Consider the following 17,140-nt stretch of genomic DNA (forward strand, 5'->3'; position numbering starts at 1 on the left):
GAAAGAAAAAAAAAGATTGAACCCTGTTATAAACTATGGACTTAGGAAAAAAAAAAAAAAAAACACATCCTAAGTATCTAAAACAATTACCTGCCAATGTTCATAACTGATAAAGTACTCATCAAAAACATTTCTATTTAGTGAGATAAAGACACAAATTTTAGACAAATAATCCATTTTGTTAAACTACACTGCTGCAAATACAGATACATCTTAGTTTGGGGGCCCACGGGGCTGGCGGTACTCGCCTTGTAGTACCAGTCCTGGAACCGTCGGCAGCAGTCCTCGCTGCAGAAGTCCCTCACCACGCCGTCCAGCTCCTTCGTCGCCCCCTTCTTACACAGCTGAGAGCAGTAGTTGCAAGTCACACACCTCAATCCTAAACGCCTTGCAAAATCCTGTTTGTACAACAGTTTGCAGCCTGAGAAATATAAGGTTTTATTATTAAAACAAAAACTCATTTTTGAGGTAAGAAGGAGTTTTACAGTCAAACAGACCACTGGCTTTAGAAAGTGTTTATAAATTCACATATACAGTCCTCCTTCTCTCCTGATCAAAACTGTGAAGTCTACTGTGATCAACACCAGCCTGTGAAAACTGCAACAGAACATGGAATATTACAATAGATACGGTGTGGGTTCAAATAATTCATGTTCTAAGACTTTCAAATCTAGTAACACTTCAGAACTGTTGAACCTGCTCTGTGTAAATATAATCCAATAGAATCCTGCTTAAGTATCACAAACACACCACAAATGGGCATTTTAGAGAAATGAAAAGTGGAGACTCTTGAGAGGCAATGAGCAAACTTAAAGATACCTTCAGCTAAGCAGGCATTTTAGCTCAGTTTTCTAGCCTTGCCCGTCTCTGTCACCCTAAAGGACCTTCGGGGAAGTAACACTGGTTTAATGACTCGTCCAAAAACAGCATTTTGTTATTCTGTTCTTTAATCAAAACACTTCCTTTACCTACTATATAAATGCATTATTTTAACGGTCCTTACATTTAAATCTTAGTTATTCCCTATGATATCTCTATAAGGATTAAATAATCTTCATATATCTACTCATGCTGTGCACTTAAGAATGACCTTCCACTCATGTATCTACCAAGATACGACCCATCCTTTCATAGGGACTGCAACTGTTTCCTATGTAATTTACTTGGCAATTACTTACGAACTGTCCTTATGGCTTCTTTTCTGTCACTTTGAACTATATCTTAAAACATGTTTAATATTTTACCTTTATTAGCTTTATCTTTCTAACTAGGTTTTGATGGTAGTACCAGGTATTACATGTTTTTTTATTTCTGACAGGTTCCAGCAGAGAACTAGGTGCAGTCAGAGAAAGCAAATATATTACTAAACAGGAAAAAAACAGACATCCTTTTTAACCTTTTATTGCCCAGAAAGTCCTTCCAATTGAAGATTATGTTCTTTAATGTCAATTATCTTTTTGTTTCAACTTGTCGTTCATTTTAGTAAAATCCATATAATCCAAATGATGCAAGATCCTTGATATGTATGCTAGCCCTCAACACTAATGCACTCTGATTTGTGAATCACTGAGACTGTCACTGCACAAGAATTCAGGTAAAAGAGTTAAATTAAATTCAGAATCAATCTCTTTAATGAAACATTACGTCACTTTTCATTACAGCTGCAATCTTAACAGTAAACATGGTTACTTTTCATCTGGGGGACTGAGCCTTCATGAATAGGAATGCCTGCTGTAAGCAGTACCCTCTTGCAGACATGACCTCAAGTGTGAAATGTTTTAATGTATAAACAGAGGCACCTGTTGAATGGACTAATAATCTTTTGATATTGCTGCCATTCCCTACTGCTTTTAGGATTTTCCAACCTTTTTCTTGCCTCTAACTAGCAGTAGAAATCGATAGAAAAAGTGGATCCAGGAAGAAGGGGAAAAAAAAAAAAAACCTGGAAAATAATTGATGAGGACAGCAGGTAGGAAAGCTGGGAGGCCAGTGCCTGGGGCCAAAGAAAGAACAAAGAGTGAGAGCCACAGAGCAGAATAGGACATTTGGGGAAAAGTAAAAATAGAAAAAGCCCAAAACCCTTAGCTACAATCCTGGCTCCTATCTCTGGAGGATCAGAATGAGAAACAAACTCCATTTTTCTAATCTGCCGCCTGGCACCGGAGCAGCAAAAAGTATAAATGAGAGGAAAGAGAATTCCTGAATGTACTACTACAAAAGCCAGTGTCTCCCTGGCATCCCAAATAGAAAACCTAAAAGTCTTTTCTGCCTGTAGTAATGCCTCGTGTGATGTTCCTTCTGGTATACTGAATACCTTTGTAGACTAGGCAGTAAATGGGCAGGGAATGAAGCCAATGGAAAATAATTCTAATCCACTTGGAAAATCAACTTTCAGATCACAATCTGTCTGTTTAGAAATAACGTGGTATGATAATGCTTTTAGTTTATTCTCAAAACTTCCTTGTAATGGAAAAACATGTTACCAAATTCTTAGAGATAAAACACCCTGAGGCCCAGAGGTCTATAAATATATATAAAATAACAGTAGAAAAGCTAACTCAATTTTTTTGTTCAGCTATACAATTGTACCACTACTCTGAACATATGCAGTTACATATTTTGAAAATGTTTCGGCAAAAAATTAACATTAAATATTAATGAAAGTTATGAACAACACTGTATATGCACTTGCCTTCACTACAGAAAGGTCTCTTAACTCCAGAGAAATTCACTGTTTCGTGAAGAGTCTTCTCCTCTTGACAGTATTCACAATATGTAACTATGCAGTGCAGCTTCTTATAGTCATCTGAACAAGTTTTGCTGCAGAATTGATGCACTTTGTTCTAAATGCACAATGGGAACCTTGGTAAGTGTATGACATCCACCTCAAGAACAAGTTTAAGAAATACACAAGCCACTTTTACAGAAACAAAGTTAAGTCATTTACCTACTTAATGTTATAATCCTTAGCGATACATTTCCTATAGGCCACAGACACCCAGTTTAACTAATTCACTGCTATATTTAGACATAGCTCCACAAAATTCAATACCATTAACTACCCTAAAATTACTCCGTGAAAGAATAAAGGTATATAAGTATCACTAAGACAAGATGGCAGTCTGGTGCTGCTAACAGAACTGGAGAAACGGGAAGAAAACAATGGAAGATACAACATGGATAAGCTACAAAAAGATAAGAACTATGACAATTATATCATTTTCACTCAAAAAGAAATATTCTTAAAAAAAGAAAAAAGAAATAGTCTTTGTTGAGTACAGTCAAGCAGACTCGATCGCATTCCTACCACAGCTTAACAGTGACAGACCTACTATGGGTGAAGTATTCCACTGGGGGTCATCACACGGTGTGCGGCCAAGTGTGAGACTGAGTTGGTTCCCTTGAACAGAGCAAGGTTAGTAATTATTTAGTTATTTCTCCTGGCCCCAAATCCACAAGAGCCAGAGCTACTTCTCAAATATCCAGCCGACCAGGAAAGGGCGGCAGCTTTTCTTCTCCCATTTCTCCAGTTCTGTTAGCAACACCAGACTGCCATCTTGTCTTAGTGATACTTATACTTTTATTCTTTCACTGAGTAATTTTAGGGTAGTTAATGGTATTGAATTTTGTGGCGTTATGTCTAAATATAGCAGTGAATTAGTTAAACTGGGTGTCTGTGGCCTATAGGAAACGTATCGCTAAGGATTATAACATTAAGTAGGTAAATGATTTAACTTTGTTTCTGTTTTTTTTCAGGGCCTTCAACATCCTTCCTGCTGTGATTTAAAGATGGTAACAGTCACTAAAACTCATCACTGGGTGCTGACAACAGTCTCAAAGAATGACTGGTTTAAATGCTCTTGAGACAGCACCAAACACAATAACAAAACTAAAGAATTCTCTAGGGACTAAATAATAAAATTTCAGATTTCCGAAGTACTTTAGAAATCATGCAGTCCAGTTCTGGGGATGACCTTCTGCCTAAGACTCAGATACTGAGGGATTTGCCAAGAGCCACTATTAAGTTTGGCTCAAGAGCAGCTGTTGTTAGCACTACATCTTGTACACCATTTATTACATACTCCATGCCCTTAAAAACATGGAAAGAAAGAACAGCCGAAGGTGAACCCTGCTCAAGGAGCAGCATCCAGCCAGGGCCGCCCTGTCCCATCCTCCGCCCACCCCCATCCATCCATCCATTCCGTACTGCCCCCTTACTGAACCAAACATTAACGCTCACAGTTTCTGCTACGGCAAAAAGACGCGGCAAAGTAAATTAATAAACTGGTGAAGGAAAGAGTGATGAGAAAGGGAGAATAAAATTTATATTAGGATCCCTTTATTAAAACACAATTATAAAACGTTAATGACAACATGGTAAACATAAGGCAATGTAAGATACTACAGTTAACAGACAATACTTATAAAGATGGGGGTGAGGAAAGAGACGGGAACAACACTGCACAAACAAAAGACACCCCAGGTATGTGGCTAAAATGACATTCTGTACGCTACTATGAACACAATATATTGTGGATATGACTTCAATAATTTTTTGTTTGACCTAAAAAGAAACAGATCCTTTCTTGGTGCTACTCCCACATAAAAAAAGCAAATAATCCAATCATCACATAATCTGAACTAATCCTTATCCACTAAGAAATAGGTTCTCAAATGGAAATGTCATAGTTACTATACCAGACTTTCATTTTAGCACTAGATAACATACATTAACAAAATAGGACTTGCCTCCCATTCCAGGATTTCTGGCTTTGAACAAAAGGAATTTTTGCAATAGTTGCACTTCAACTGAATATCACTTGGAGCTACAAACTGGCCGTTGGGAGATGACTGCATGCTGAGAGCCTAAAACAAAGCACAAAACACACCAGAGTCTGAGGTGGATTTTAGAAGTTTTTTTTTTTGTGTGACGACCATCAAGTATCCTTGACGTCCAGGATAATAGTACCTATCTTTCTTAAATACTTATTTCCTCAACGTATAAAATTACATTTCTAAATTTTGTCTTTAAAAATACTAGTATGCTAAGTTCGTTTTATGAAACTGAAGTTCATTTTCTACCACATGATTCCTACTAACTATTTAAAATAATACGGAAAAGGAAAAAAATCATAAAGTTCAATTATGATTTTTTCTTTAAGAAAATACAAGCAAATAATAGTGAGGTCAGTTCACCAAGTTCTGAACTAGTAAATAAACACAAAAGGACCTAGCTCCTAGTTCTGCCTCTAGTAGCTAATTTACTAATGATTTGTTGCATTATTGCCATCATTTTCATTCCAAGTCCATCCGTGACAATAGCCTTTTTATACTTTTCTTAAAACAAAGTTGGGGGGGGTAAGCTTTACAGACTGGTATTGATGCCAGAAATTTATTTTAGTTTTATTACATTTTTAAGAGTTAAAACGATTTACAGAGTAGAAAAAGATATAAGCATACATGGGCTTTAAAAGTTTTGTTCTGGGACTTCCCTGGTGATCCAGTGATCAGGACTCGCACTCTCACTGCCGATGGCCTGGGTTCAATCCCTGGTCAGGGAACTAAGATCCCACAAGCCAGGCAGCATGCCCAGCGGGGGGGGCGGGGAATTTGTTCTAATTTCTAATCTGAGTGATTAGTAGAGTATGCTGATATTTAATTCTCACTCTTCAATCCATATTACATATAATCTGTTGAATGTATGAAATAGCTAGTACAAAATTTTTCAAGGCAGCAATGGAGGGAGAAAAAAACCTGTATCATTTTAAAACTTCGACATACATCATACAACACAGTTAGAATTTGTGAAAAGAAAGAAAACACGCTTATTTAAGACCGTAACTACCAGGTAAATGAATTATTTAAAAAAATAAAACCCAGCAACAATACCCTTACCTTAGTGTTTCCAAAAAACTGAAGTCCATTAAAGTTAATTATCCTTTCAAAACAAATGAAATGTTATCCTATTATCTTACTATGAAATGGAAAAACATCTAAGGAAGACATAAAACTTCAAGATCTACGGTTTGCTTTAAGATAAAGAAATAATGCTGCTTTTCTATTTGTCAACTTTGTACTTTTGTGCAGTCACAGAGTGATGAGGCTGCCCTACAGGCTTATCTTGGATGCATTCCTCCGCAGTAAGAGTCTAAATTGTTTCTTTAAAATATACAATGTATATACACGAATGTTCTTATCAAATGATGGGCAATACAAGTTTCAATTAAATGAAAAAAGTAGTGAAAACATTTTCAATTCACATTTCAGTTTACCCAACATCAAAAAGGAAGAAACTTAAAAATCTGACAAAGACACTGTCCTCCTCTCCCATAATTAACCCTTAGTCCTTAATTTCTATTTTGAGAAGAACCAACAAGTGGAAAGCAATGTTTACCACTCTCAGGATGTATCAGGGGCCACATCCCAACTTCCAAAAGAAAAGTTTAATCTTGAATGTGGTTAATTACCTAAGCTCAGGCAAGGTCTAACGATGAACAAAAACAACATTCCCCTGGCTGAATTCAAACGAATGAACTCAATCTAGCCTGAAATTCCATACACATCAGGTAAACCACTTCACTCATGCTGCATCCCCAACTACTCCGCCTTACTGGTCAACCGGCTTACATCTGAACACATCCAGCAGTCCTATCCTGAGACTATCCATACTCCAGCTCTGACAACTACGTCAGAGAGCTCTTCTTTACACTGACCGAAACGAAAAGCGTCTCCCTGAAGCTGATCTTGAATGAACCGAAGGCCGACCGGGACGAGTCCCGTCTCCAGTCCCACAGCAAATTTCTAAGACGTGAAGAAAACGTGCACGCTTGTCACTTCCGGGGTAAGGGTACCTACATCCTCCACCCACTTAACATAAAACAGAACCCGTAAAAGTCAGATGCTACTCAAACCATCTGCTAAGAAACAACTGCACGGCAGGCACTGAGCTCAATGACACTGTGAAAATGAATCAAGAAAAACCTCATTCAAAATGGGGCCAGGAAGCTGGGCGGCTAACTTCAGACCAGCAGGAGGAGAGGTGCCTGCTTGCCCAGCAACCCAGGGGCAACCCAGCGGTGAGCAGCCCCACCCGGGACACTCGCCCTCCTCCAGCTCCCCCCGGGCTCCAATCTCGCCCAGCCCCCACCCCTTTCCTCCCCGCCTTCAGTCTCCAGGCATGCCTGTGGGGCCGCCTCCTCGGCTACTCCGAGTAAACTCGTTTGCTGGCTAGACCACTCACCCTTTTGTTTTAAAGGCTGGTAGCTAAAATTTACTTTCCTTCCAAGTCTGTATCATAAATAACAATTAAGAAGTCAATTTCGAGCAACTGTGCTTAGAGAGCTGGTGAAGCTACCTCTGCGCTGACTCCAGAATCTCTACCCTCCAATTTGACCCTCAACAAAATATGTAAAAATCAGCACATTGAATAAAGATGAAGTATATTACATCGTTAATTTTCTTTGTGTATTTTACTGGAAGCATTAGGCAAAGTAAATAACAAACCTGGAATTTAGCCACACAATTGGAATTGCAAAAGTTATACAGTTTTCCATCAGGCATTGTGGCTTGATACTGAGGTAAAGAGTTTCGCTTACAAAAATGGCAAATAATTCCCAAACCTAGGAGAGAAAAAGTACATATCTGATTTTTTATAAAATAATCAAAGTTTTTTAAAAAAAATCTTAATTGACCTCTGAGAATAGTTTAATGAAACTTTATGTAAATGTTATTTTATTAATTTCTGAGATTATTTGCACCTTAAAAAAACTGTCATAAAAGAAGACTGATACTATCTCTAAAACATACACAGATACATGAAACAATCTCAGCTTTAGATCATGTCTGAATGGAAAACAATTTGAGTTAGGAGTGCAGACATGGGCAGAGCTTCACCAATCATTTAAAAATTAACTGATCAAAAGCATTAAGGTTTGCACTAAGGAAGTTCAGTGTGATAATAAAGATAAACCAGTTACGCAGTTAAAAGTGAGCGTAAAAAGAAAGTCAGAGGAGAAAGAGTAGTTAAGAAATTATTAATGTTACGAAAGTTTTTTAACTTTCCAAATACCTGAGACTTACTTTGTGATTTTGCATATTTTGTCTTGTGACTGTTCATGCAAGCAGTTGAACAATAAGGCTCCATATACCCATTAGGACCTATACACTGAGTCATATCAAAAAACCTGCACTGTGTTCGGCAGCCAGTACAAGTGGTCAGTTTTCCATATTTCTAAAATTTGAAACATAAAAAGAAAATTAAAAATTTAACTAGAACAAAATACTGTACTCTTCATTATACTTTTTCTCTCTGCAAAACAATTCTGTTCATCTCTAATCAGGCTTAGTGGGTCAGAAGTCTTCATCTGATGCAAAGAGTTAACTGCAATGCAGCTATATTAGGGTCAAACAAAACTATGATCTAAGCTGTCTCCTTCAAAAATAGTGGTTTTCCCTATTAATAGAATCCTTACATATAAGTAAGTAGAAACTGAAGAGGTAAGAAAGGCACAGTGTTTTCTGTTCACAATGATGACACACCTCCTTGTCATGCAACAGAAGAAATTAAATGAACCTACAAAATATTAAGTCCTAATAATCAAACAACTACCCTCCTTCAGAGCTGAGCTGCTATTGTCCCAAGGACTCTGACACTTCTCTTAAAACTGATTTAACACCTTTCTACTACATTTAAAACCTCGTTCAACCAAAATAAAATATAAAAACTTTAACATTTTTTTAGTTTAAAAAAACTTCATTCAAAATGATTTTTGGTTATTAAAGTTAATAATTAGTCAATAGGTAATAATAAAGTCATTCGTGTCAAAGGTGAATATTGCCAACCCTGATGTAATTCAGAGAATGAGGTAAGACCAAAGGAGGAAAGGCCAAAGGAGGTGCAGCTTGGAAATTACTAGACAAAAGCAGTATCACTGAAATATGGACAGTCTTACAAAACTACAATTCAGAGGAACTGGTGTGTTTGCATTTAAAAATTTACTTGATAGTCACAATTAGAAATCAAACAAAAGTAAAAGCAAGCCTTTAAAAGTGCAACTTGTATTTGACTTCTTTTCTGAACTGTAACAGAACTGTCATAATCAGTTAAATCAAATATCACATGTCACGATGCAAAGTAATCGTACAGTCAGTCCTCCGCATTCGTAGACGCAAGGTCATTTTATAGAAGGGACTTGGGCATCCGTCTTTCCACATGATGTTTAGATTACTTCACGCATCTTCGCACCCAACACCACCTAGTACAATACGATGACATAAGAAGTGCTCAACGTTCCATGGATGGATGAATAATGGATGTCAGGGAAGAAGACAATCAGGCCAAAAATAACAAAAAAAATGAGTAAACTGCATGGATAAATTTCACACATGCCACAGGATTTGAGAAAATAAAATAAGAAACTGAAGGTAAAAACATTAGCCAAAAACAACTTAACATCAACACCAAAAAAGGAAAAAAGGAAAAACCTTCTCAGCATACAATTAATATAAAAGTCATGAGAAAACACAGCTATTTCCATGCCAGGAATGCATGTTCTATTCCTAGTGGTTCCTTATTTACTTAAACATCACCCAAAGGATGCCGTAAGTTTTACTTTTCAAAGTGGAAACCAACTCATTCTTCAAGCTCTGATACGCTCAAAAAAAAAGAAAAGAGAAGAAAAACCAAAAAGAAAAACTTATCAATAGCAAAAGGATACTAACACGGAAAAAATAAGAATAACTGCAAACCTATTCAGTCTGATTCTGACTCTCCCAATGTTCGGGACAGCAGAGGAGAAGGCTGTTGTTCTGTTTGGAAGGACAACACGTTTTCCTGGGGCCTAATATAATAATTTAAATTTTATTTATATAGGAAGAAGTATCAAGGAAAACACATCAATAAAACAAAGAAAAATAAAAGAATGTTTAGAACCTGGCACCACAGTACAAATGAGGAACACTAAAAATATCAGGACACCTGCCATTGTATCACAGAGTTACAGAGAGAAAAATAAAGCAGCTCCCAGCAGGTGGATGTGAGACCTCCACAGAGCAGCATCTATGAAGAATTCTTTTACAGCTATAAATGAGGTCCAATCATCCATTCTAATCTTGCAATAGATTTTTTAACTTATTAGAAATATCCTTCAAGCCGACAATGATTTTACTGCCACAATGGTTAAGTAATTAGTAAGTTTTAAGACGTACCCAAAAAAAGTAGACCAGCTGACCTGGGTCAAGTAAGCAAGAAGCTAAGCAACTGGTCCCCACTGAGAAATAGTTTTGTGTGAAACTGAGAAAAACAGAATCATTAACACTGAAAACTCTTTAACAGCCACTTTCACAGTTGCCACTACTTCAACAACAAAAAGGCCCATCCAACGGGAGAGTATTAGCAAAAAAGATATATGCTGTCATGCCACGTTTTCTGTTTCCTATGTAAACAACATAATCATATTTAAATTTCATGCACCCTACAAATATGCATTGAGTGATTTAAGGAACAAAACTAAGTGGAACAAATTCACAATTATTATATTCCCCATTCAGGCATGGGGGGGGGGAAATAAATTATAAATTCAGTAAAAGAAGGAGTATGAGGTAGATGTGATAGAAACAACACTGGTGAGGTAAAACGAAAAAATAACGGGGAGTTTGCGGCAAATGGGCTCGTTTTCAGTCTAGTCATTGAAAAAAGGTGCCTTACATTTTCATGTTAACCAGCTCCACATGAACATCAAAATTAACCATCACATGATTCTAAAACTTCTCCCTAATTTTTCCTTTTAAATGTAAGTAAAATATCTCATTTACTACATTTTTAACCAAGCAAGTGGACGGCAAGGGTAGGTGCTCAAGAGATAAAGCCTTGATGGACTTGTTACTGCAGATCTAATCTAGGAAATGGGCACAAGTGTGGCTGCACAGAACTGACTTCCTGGCCACATCCAGATACAACTGAAAAGTAACTTAGGTCCACGACATCACATGGAAAAGTTATTATCTTTATATTCATTAACATCTAACTGAAGTGTAGCTTTCTTTTCATTCTGATTAGAGGTAATAAACCACATTAGTTTTAGCAAAACCTGCTAAAACAAAAATCCCCAACTTTTTATCTTATACTGGCAGGTGGCTCAATATATATCATTGATGTCCAACATTACTTCAAAAAACATTATAGTGGGCTTCCCTGGTGGCGCAGTGGTTGAGGGTCCGCCTGCCGATGCAGGGGACACGGGTTCGTGCCCCGGTCCGGGAGGATCCCACATGCCGCGGAGCGGCTGGGCCCGTGAGCCATGGCCGCTGAGCCTGCGCGTCCGGAGCCTGTGCTCCGCAATGGGAGAGGCCACAGCAGTGAGAGGCCCGCGAACCACCCCCCCAAAAAATTATAGTTAATAACCACTATACCTTATTACTTAATGCATTAATACAGTGTATATATATCACATTACAAAAATTTTTTAATATTTTGATAACTATATTTGGAATAATTGGTTCTAGTTGTAATCATAGATATTTTATTTTATGCATTTAACAGCATGCTGAGAAACCATCTAACCATGTTACCAAGGGAGTCCAAAGCATAAAAATAGTGAAGAATCCTGTGGAGAGGGGGATAGTGATAAAACTTCAACAATGACATGCTATTATACTAATTTTTATACTAAGTGAAGATTAAGAGATAAATTCAAGTAAACCTTATACTTCTTTTATTCACTCAAGTTGACTCTCAGTCAACTGTATAACTCATTATATAGAAATTTTATACAGAAAGGACAGATAGGAAAATAGTAGGCAAAGATGTTAAAAGAGCTACTATGATAAATACGCTGATATACTCAAGAAACCCATGGAGGAAAACTATGAACACAGTGAGGCCAGGAATAGAGGACATAAAAGACCCAGATGGAACCTCTAGAGATAACCAGTAAAGTCCAAGACAAAAAATACACCACATGGAGCCAACAGTTGATTAGAAAAGATTAGTAAAACTAAAGACACATTACAAGGTCTCTAAAATGAAGCCAGAAGGAAAACAAGACTTTAAAAACCTCAATAAATAATAGAGCCACCGTGACCATGGGACAGGAGCAGGAAATCTAATACACCTGGAATTAGGGTCTCAGAAGAACAGAGGGAGAAACTGAAAAAAACTTGTTTTTAAATAATGGCTTATGATCCTGGATTGGATGCTATACAATTATTTTTCCTCAATTTGCTCTAACAGACATTAATGAACAAAATTTGAATAAGGTCTATAGGTTAATCAGTGGTATTCTATCAATATAAAATTCCTTATTTTGATCACTGTACTACAATTATAATTATTCTTAATTGTATACATTTATTATTCAAGTCCTAATTTATTCATGTGGCTTAATGGGAATATAGATTTGGAAACATTTTTTGAAAGAAAGGATTTTTCCCCCTCCTCTTTCAGGTAGGCACAAGAGAAGGACTCTTATATCCTATATTTAAATGCCACTGGGGGCTTCCTTAGTGGCACAGTGGTTAAGAATCGCCTGCCAATGTAGGGGACATGGGTTCGAGCCCTGGTCCAGGAAGATCCCACATGCTGCGGAGCAACTAAGCCTGTGCGTCACAACTACCGAGCCTGCGCTCTATAGAGCCCACGAGCCACAACTACCGAGCCCGTGTGCCACAACTACCGAAGCCCGCACACCCTAGAGCCCACACTCTGCAGAGAAGAGAAGCCACCACAATGAGAAGCCCGCGCACCACAACAAAGAGTAGCCCCACTTCACCACAACTAGAGAAAGCCCGTGCGTAGCAACAAAGACCCAACACAGCCAGAAGTAAATAAATAAACAAATAAATTTTTTTTTTTTTAAATGCCCACTGAGGTCAAGGACTGTGCATTAAAAATCTATATCTTAAAATAATTTTTTAATAACATAAATACCTAAAAGCAAATGAGTGCATCACAAGAAAACACATGTAAAATCTAGTGAAATGAGAAAGTTTGTCGGTCTTGAGATAAAGTAAGAAAATAATCATCATCTGACATATTTTAAGTTCATAAATGTTAATACACTTCAAAACGTACACGATTTTTCAGACACACAATAAAGGCAGTAGCAGAGCATGTCATGCCGAGGCCTTAACCCCAGCCACACTCCTGCTTACCTCAGGCTGCATTAAGAAAGAGTCCTGCATGTGATCGCGAACCTCCTTCAGAAAGCTTGGATGGCTACCTACCTAAAAAAAGATTTTAAAAGGCTTTATAAAAAGATATAAAGAAAGGCTGCTAGATCGAAAGGTCAACAAGCAATCTGTAAAAGTTGATTCTTAATTACCTGTTTTGTGACTTACAACCTCGTTCCAACTTTTAAAAATGCCTATCTGTCTTACAGTGCCACTGACCAGCTTACAGAATAATTATTATATATCATAACTTTATAATTATCCTGTAAAAAAATAATAGTAACTAGATAAAAAAGAATTAAAAACAGACCCTTAGATTTGACTCACCTCTAAGTAGACCTTGCAAAAAAAATCACATATTTCTCTTAGATGACAATGTATTCTAAATGTATTTAGTAAAATCTATTAATAATACATAAAACGGTATCTCAGCAGTTCCCTGGCAGTCCAGTGGTTAGGACTCGGTGCTTTCACTGACGTGGCCCTGAGTTCAATCCCCGATCAGGGAACTAGGATCCCACAAGCCTTGCAGTGTGGCCAAAACAAACAAACAAACAAAACAAACAAACAAAAACAAAAGAAAACTGATTTGGAAATTACACAGTTACAGTTTTCATCATCTGCAAACGGGTTGTTTTGGAAACTCTTTTTAAAGCACATATAACAGCTTCCAGCACATAGAAATTTATATCCTTACTCTTTGCAGAAAGCATCCTGCTTTCCTTACAAGTCAAAATACTATGCAAGAAAATGGAAAATAGTCTCCTAGAGTAACGGAAATAAAAACAAAAATAAACAAATGGGATTGAATTAAACTTAAAAGCTTTTGCACAGCAAAGGAAACCATAAACAACACAAAAAGACAACCTACAGAATGGGAGAAAATATTTGGAAATGATGCAACTGACAAAGGATTAATCTCCAAAATATACAAACAGCTCATGCAGATAAATATGAAAAAAAAAAGTCAAAAATGGGCAGAAGACCTAAACAGATATTTCTCCACAGAAGACATATAGATGGCTAAGAGGCACATGAAAAGATGCTCAACATCATTAGAGAAATGCAAATCAAAACTACAATGAGGTGTCACCTCTGGCCAGTGAGCATGGCCATCACCAAGAAACCTACAAACGGTAAATGCTAGAGAGGGTGTGGAGAAAGGGAACCTTTCTACACTGTGGGTGGGAATGTATTTGGTGCAGCCATTATGGAGAACAGTATGGAGGTTCCTTAAAAAACTAAAAATAGAGCTACCATATGATCCAGCGATTCCACTCCTGGGCATCTATCTGGAGGAAACCATAATTTGAAAAGATACATGCACCCCATTGTTCACTGATGCACTATTTACAATAGCCAAGACATGGAAGTAACCTGAATGTCCACTGACAGAGGAATGGATAAAGAAGATGCGGTATATATACAATGGAATATTACTCAGCCATAAAAAAGAATGGAATAATGCCATTTGCAGCAACAATGGATGGACCTAGATAGAGATTATCATACTACGTGAAGTAAGTCAGACAGAAAGACAAATATCATATGATATCCCTTATATGTGGAATCTAAAGAAAACAAAATGATACAAATGAACTTATTTACAAAACAGAAGTAGACTCACAGACATAGAACAAACTCATGGTTACCAAAGGGGAAAACGGGGGGAGGGAGACAGGGATAAATTAGAAGATTGAGGTTAAAATGTGCACACACCACTATACGTAAAGTAGGCAACCAGCAAAGACCCACTGTACAGCACAGGGAACTACACTCAGCAGCTTGTAATACTCTACAATGGAAGAGAATATAAGGAAAGAATATATAGATTTATGTGTACAGATAACCAAGTTACTTTGCTGTACACGTGAAACTAACACACTGTAAATCAACTATATTTCAATAAAAATTAAAAATTTTTTTAAATAAAGAAATTTTTTTAAGAAAATGGAAAATACTGAAAGCCAAGTGTTGAGCACTAGACCGTCCCCACTGCCGGGATCTAGATGATTAATCACCTGTATCTGTACACTCCAGACACTAACTGGGCTACACAGACAGGGATAAACAACAAGAGCGGCCAACTTAGATGTTAGAGACAAAAGGCTGGGGGTGGAGGAATGCGGGAGCAGGGACCAAAAAAAATCACTGTAGTTTTAGTTCCCAGGCTTTAGAAAAAGAAGACATTCACTAGAGCATCACTGCAGTGCTCTCCAAACATGTCTGAGTATGTCCCTTTATCAGTAACAACACACACACAGATTCCCTCTTATTTACTTAAAATTATGAACAACTAGTATGAGAAATATAAAAACTATGACAACTAAAAAAAAAGATGAAACACTACTTTGAAGTAAGCTTTATTTATTGATATTATGAAGAATACTTTCTCTATCCTCTGGAGGAGAATCATCCTGGTGCCAGTGGGGCTGCAGGGAGTGCAGTAGCAGGCCCTCCTGGAGCCCAGAGGGGAGGGAGCCAGAGCCACAGAAGGAGACAGTCAAAAGATGCTCATGCTGAAAGCACTGATACCCTAGGATTATGCGCCAAAGAGTTTAAAGCAGCCATGATAAAAATGCTTCAACAAGGGAAAAAAACACAACAATTAAAAAATAGAAATTCTCATCAAAAAAACAGAAGGTCCAAATGGAAACTGCAGGACTGAAAACAGGGGCAAAGGTCCTATGCAGAAAAATTCCAAGTAACTATATACTCCACCTTAAAGGAGAGTGACTTTCTTCCAAACATTAAACAAGGAACGGAGGCGGGGGGCGGCGGAGGCTTTCCAGTGGGGAATCCTGACACCACTTGAGCGAGGTGATCTACATCAACGTCAACGGCCATAAGTCATGTTGAGACATGTACCCTTCCTTGTTATGTGATGAAAACTGCAAAAGTGCAAAAGGCCAACACCTGTGTCATCTCCCTCCTAAAGCCAGAGCCCAGTCTGTCTAGAGATGAAAGCAGAGGGGACTCTTACAATACACTTGACTCCTAAAAACTGTCAAGCGCGTCAAAAACAAGAAAAGTCTGAGAAGATGTCACAGCCAAGAGGAGCCTAAGGTGACACAACTGCTGAATATGATGTGGCATCCTGGATGGGATCCTGGACCAGGAAATGGACATCATTCAGATCTTCTTAATTTTTACGTACACTATGGACTTTACATACTAATAACATTTCAATATGAGTCCACTAATTGTAACACATTATCATACCAATTTAAGGTGTCAATACAGAGAGACACGGTGAGGGGAGGGGCTGTACCATGAGGACTCTGTATTGTCTGATCAATGTGTCTGCAATACTGAAACTGCTCCGAACAAAATACAGTGTTGGGAAAATAAATAAATAACAGCCACCAAAAAACCCTAATGGGCGGGACCAAGAGCAGAATGGAAAAGACAGAGGACAGGACCATGGAAGGGGAAAAGAGAAATCATCCAATCCGAATATCAGAAATAACACAGCCTTGGAGGTAAAAATAAAGGAGAATAGAGCCTCAGGGACCTGCAGGACTGTAACTATAGTAATATAATAACTACATTATTAGAGTCCCGGAGGAAGAGGAAAAAGAGGGCAGGGCTGAACGAGTACTCAGAAGTCTGAAAACATTGCAAATTAGGCAAAAGACTAATTTCAGGGAGAAGAAGCTGAAAGAACCCTAGAATGGATAAACCACAAGGATCCCCACAATACACCACAAATTTCTAAAAAAAATTTTAACATCAAACAAAATAAACTTTAAGTCAAAAAACTAATACAAGAAACAAAAGAAAACAAAACCATACTGGAAAAAGGGTAAATTCATCAAGAAGATATAACAATTATAAACTTTTCCACCAAATATCAGAGACCCAAAATATATTAAGCAAACATTGACAGAAGTGAAGGGAAAAACAGGCAATTCTACAGTAACAGCTGTAGAACTCAATACATACACCCATTTCAATAATGGACAGACCAGCC

At 37.6% G+C, this 17,140-nt stretch overlaps 1 protein-coding gene across 1 annotated transcript in view; it reads right to left on the reverse strand.

Annotated features, from left to right (window-relative positions):
- ZMYM2 (zinc finger MYM-type containing 2) overlaps positions 1 to 17,140 on the reverse strand; it is a gene marked incomplete at its 3' end in the record, with an annotated part of 62,312 nt that overhangs the window by 27,553 nt on the left and 17,619 nt on the right. Inside the window, exons 5-10 of the mRNA XM_079721600.1 lie at positions 13,150 to 13,221; positions 8,080 to 8,230; positions 7,504 to 7,619; positions 4,750 to 4,866; positions 2,693 to 2,843; positions 249 to 421 (exon numbers count right to left, since the gene is read on the reverse strand). Of these exons, the coding sequence (XP_079577726.1) occupies positions 249 to 421; positions 2,693 to 2,843; positions 4,750 to 4,866; positions 7,504 to 7,619; positions 8,080 to 8,230; positions 13,150 to 13,221 (780 nt within the window). The remainder of the gene's footprint in view (positions 1 to 248; positions 422 to 2,692; positions 2,844 to 4,749; positions 4,867 to 7,503; positions 7,620 to 8,079; positions 8,231 to 13,149; positions 13,222 to 17,140) is intronic.

Source organism: Hyperoodon ampullatus, assembly GCF_949752795.1.
Source record: "Hyperoodon ampullatus genome assembly, chromosome: 16".
NCBI lineage: Eukaryota > Metazoa > Chordata > Mammalia > Artiodactyla > Ziphiidae > Hyperoodon > Hyperoodon ampullatus.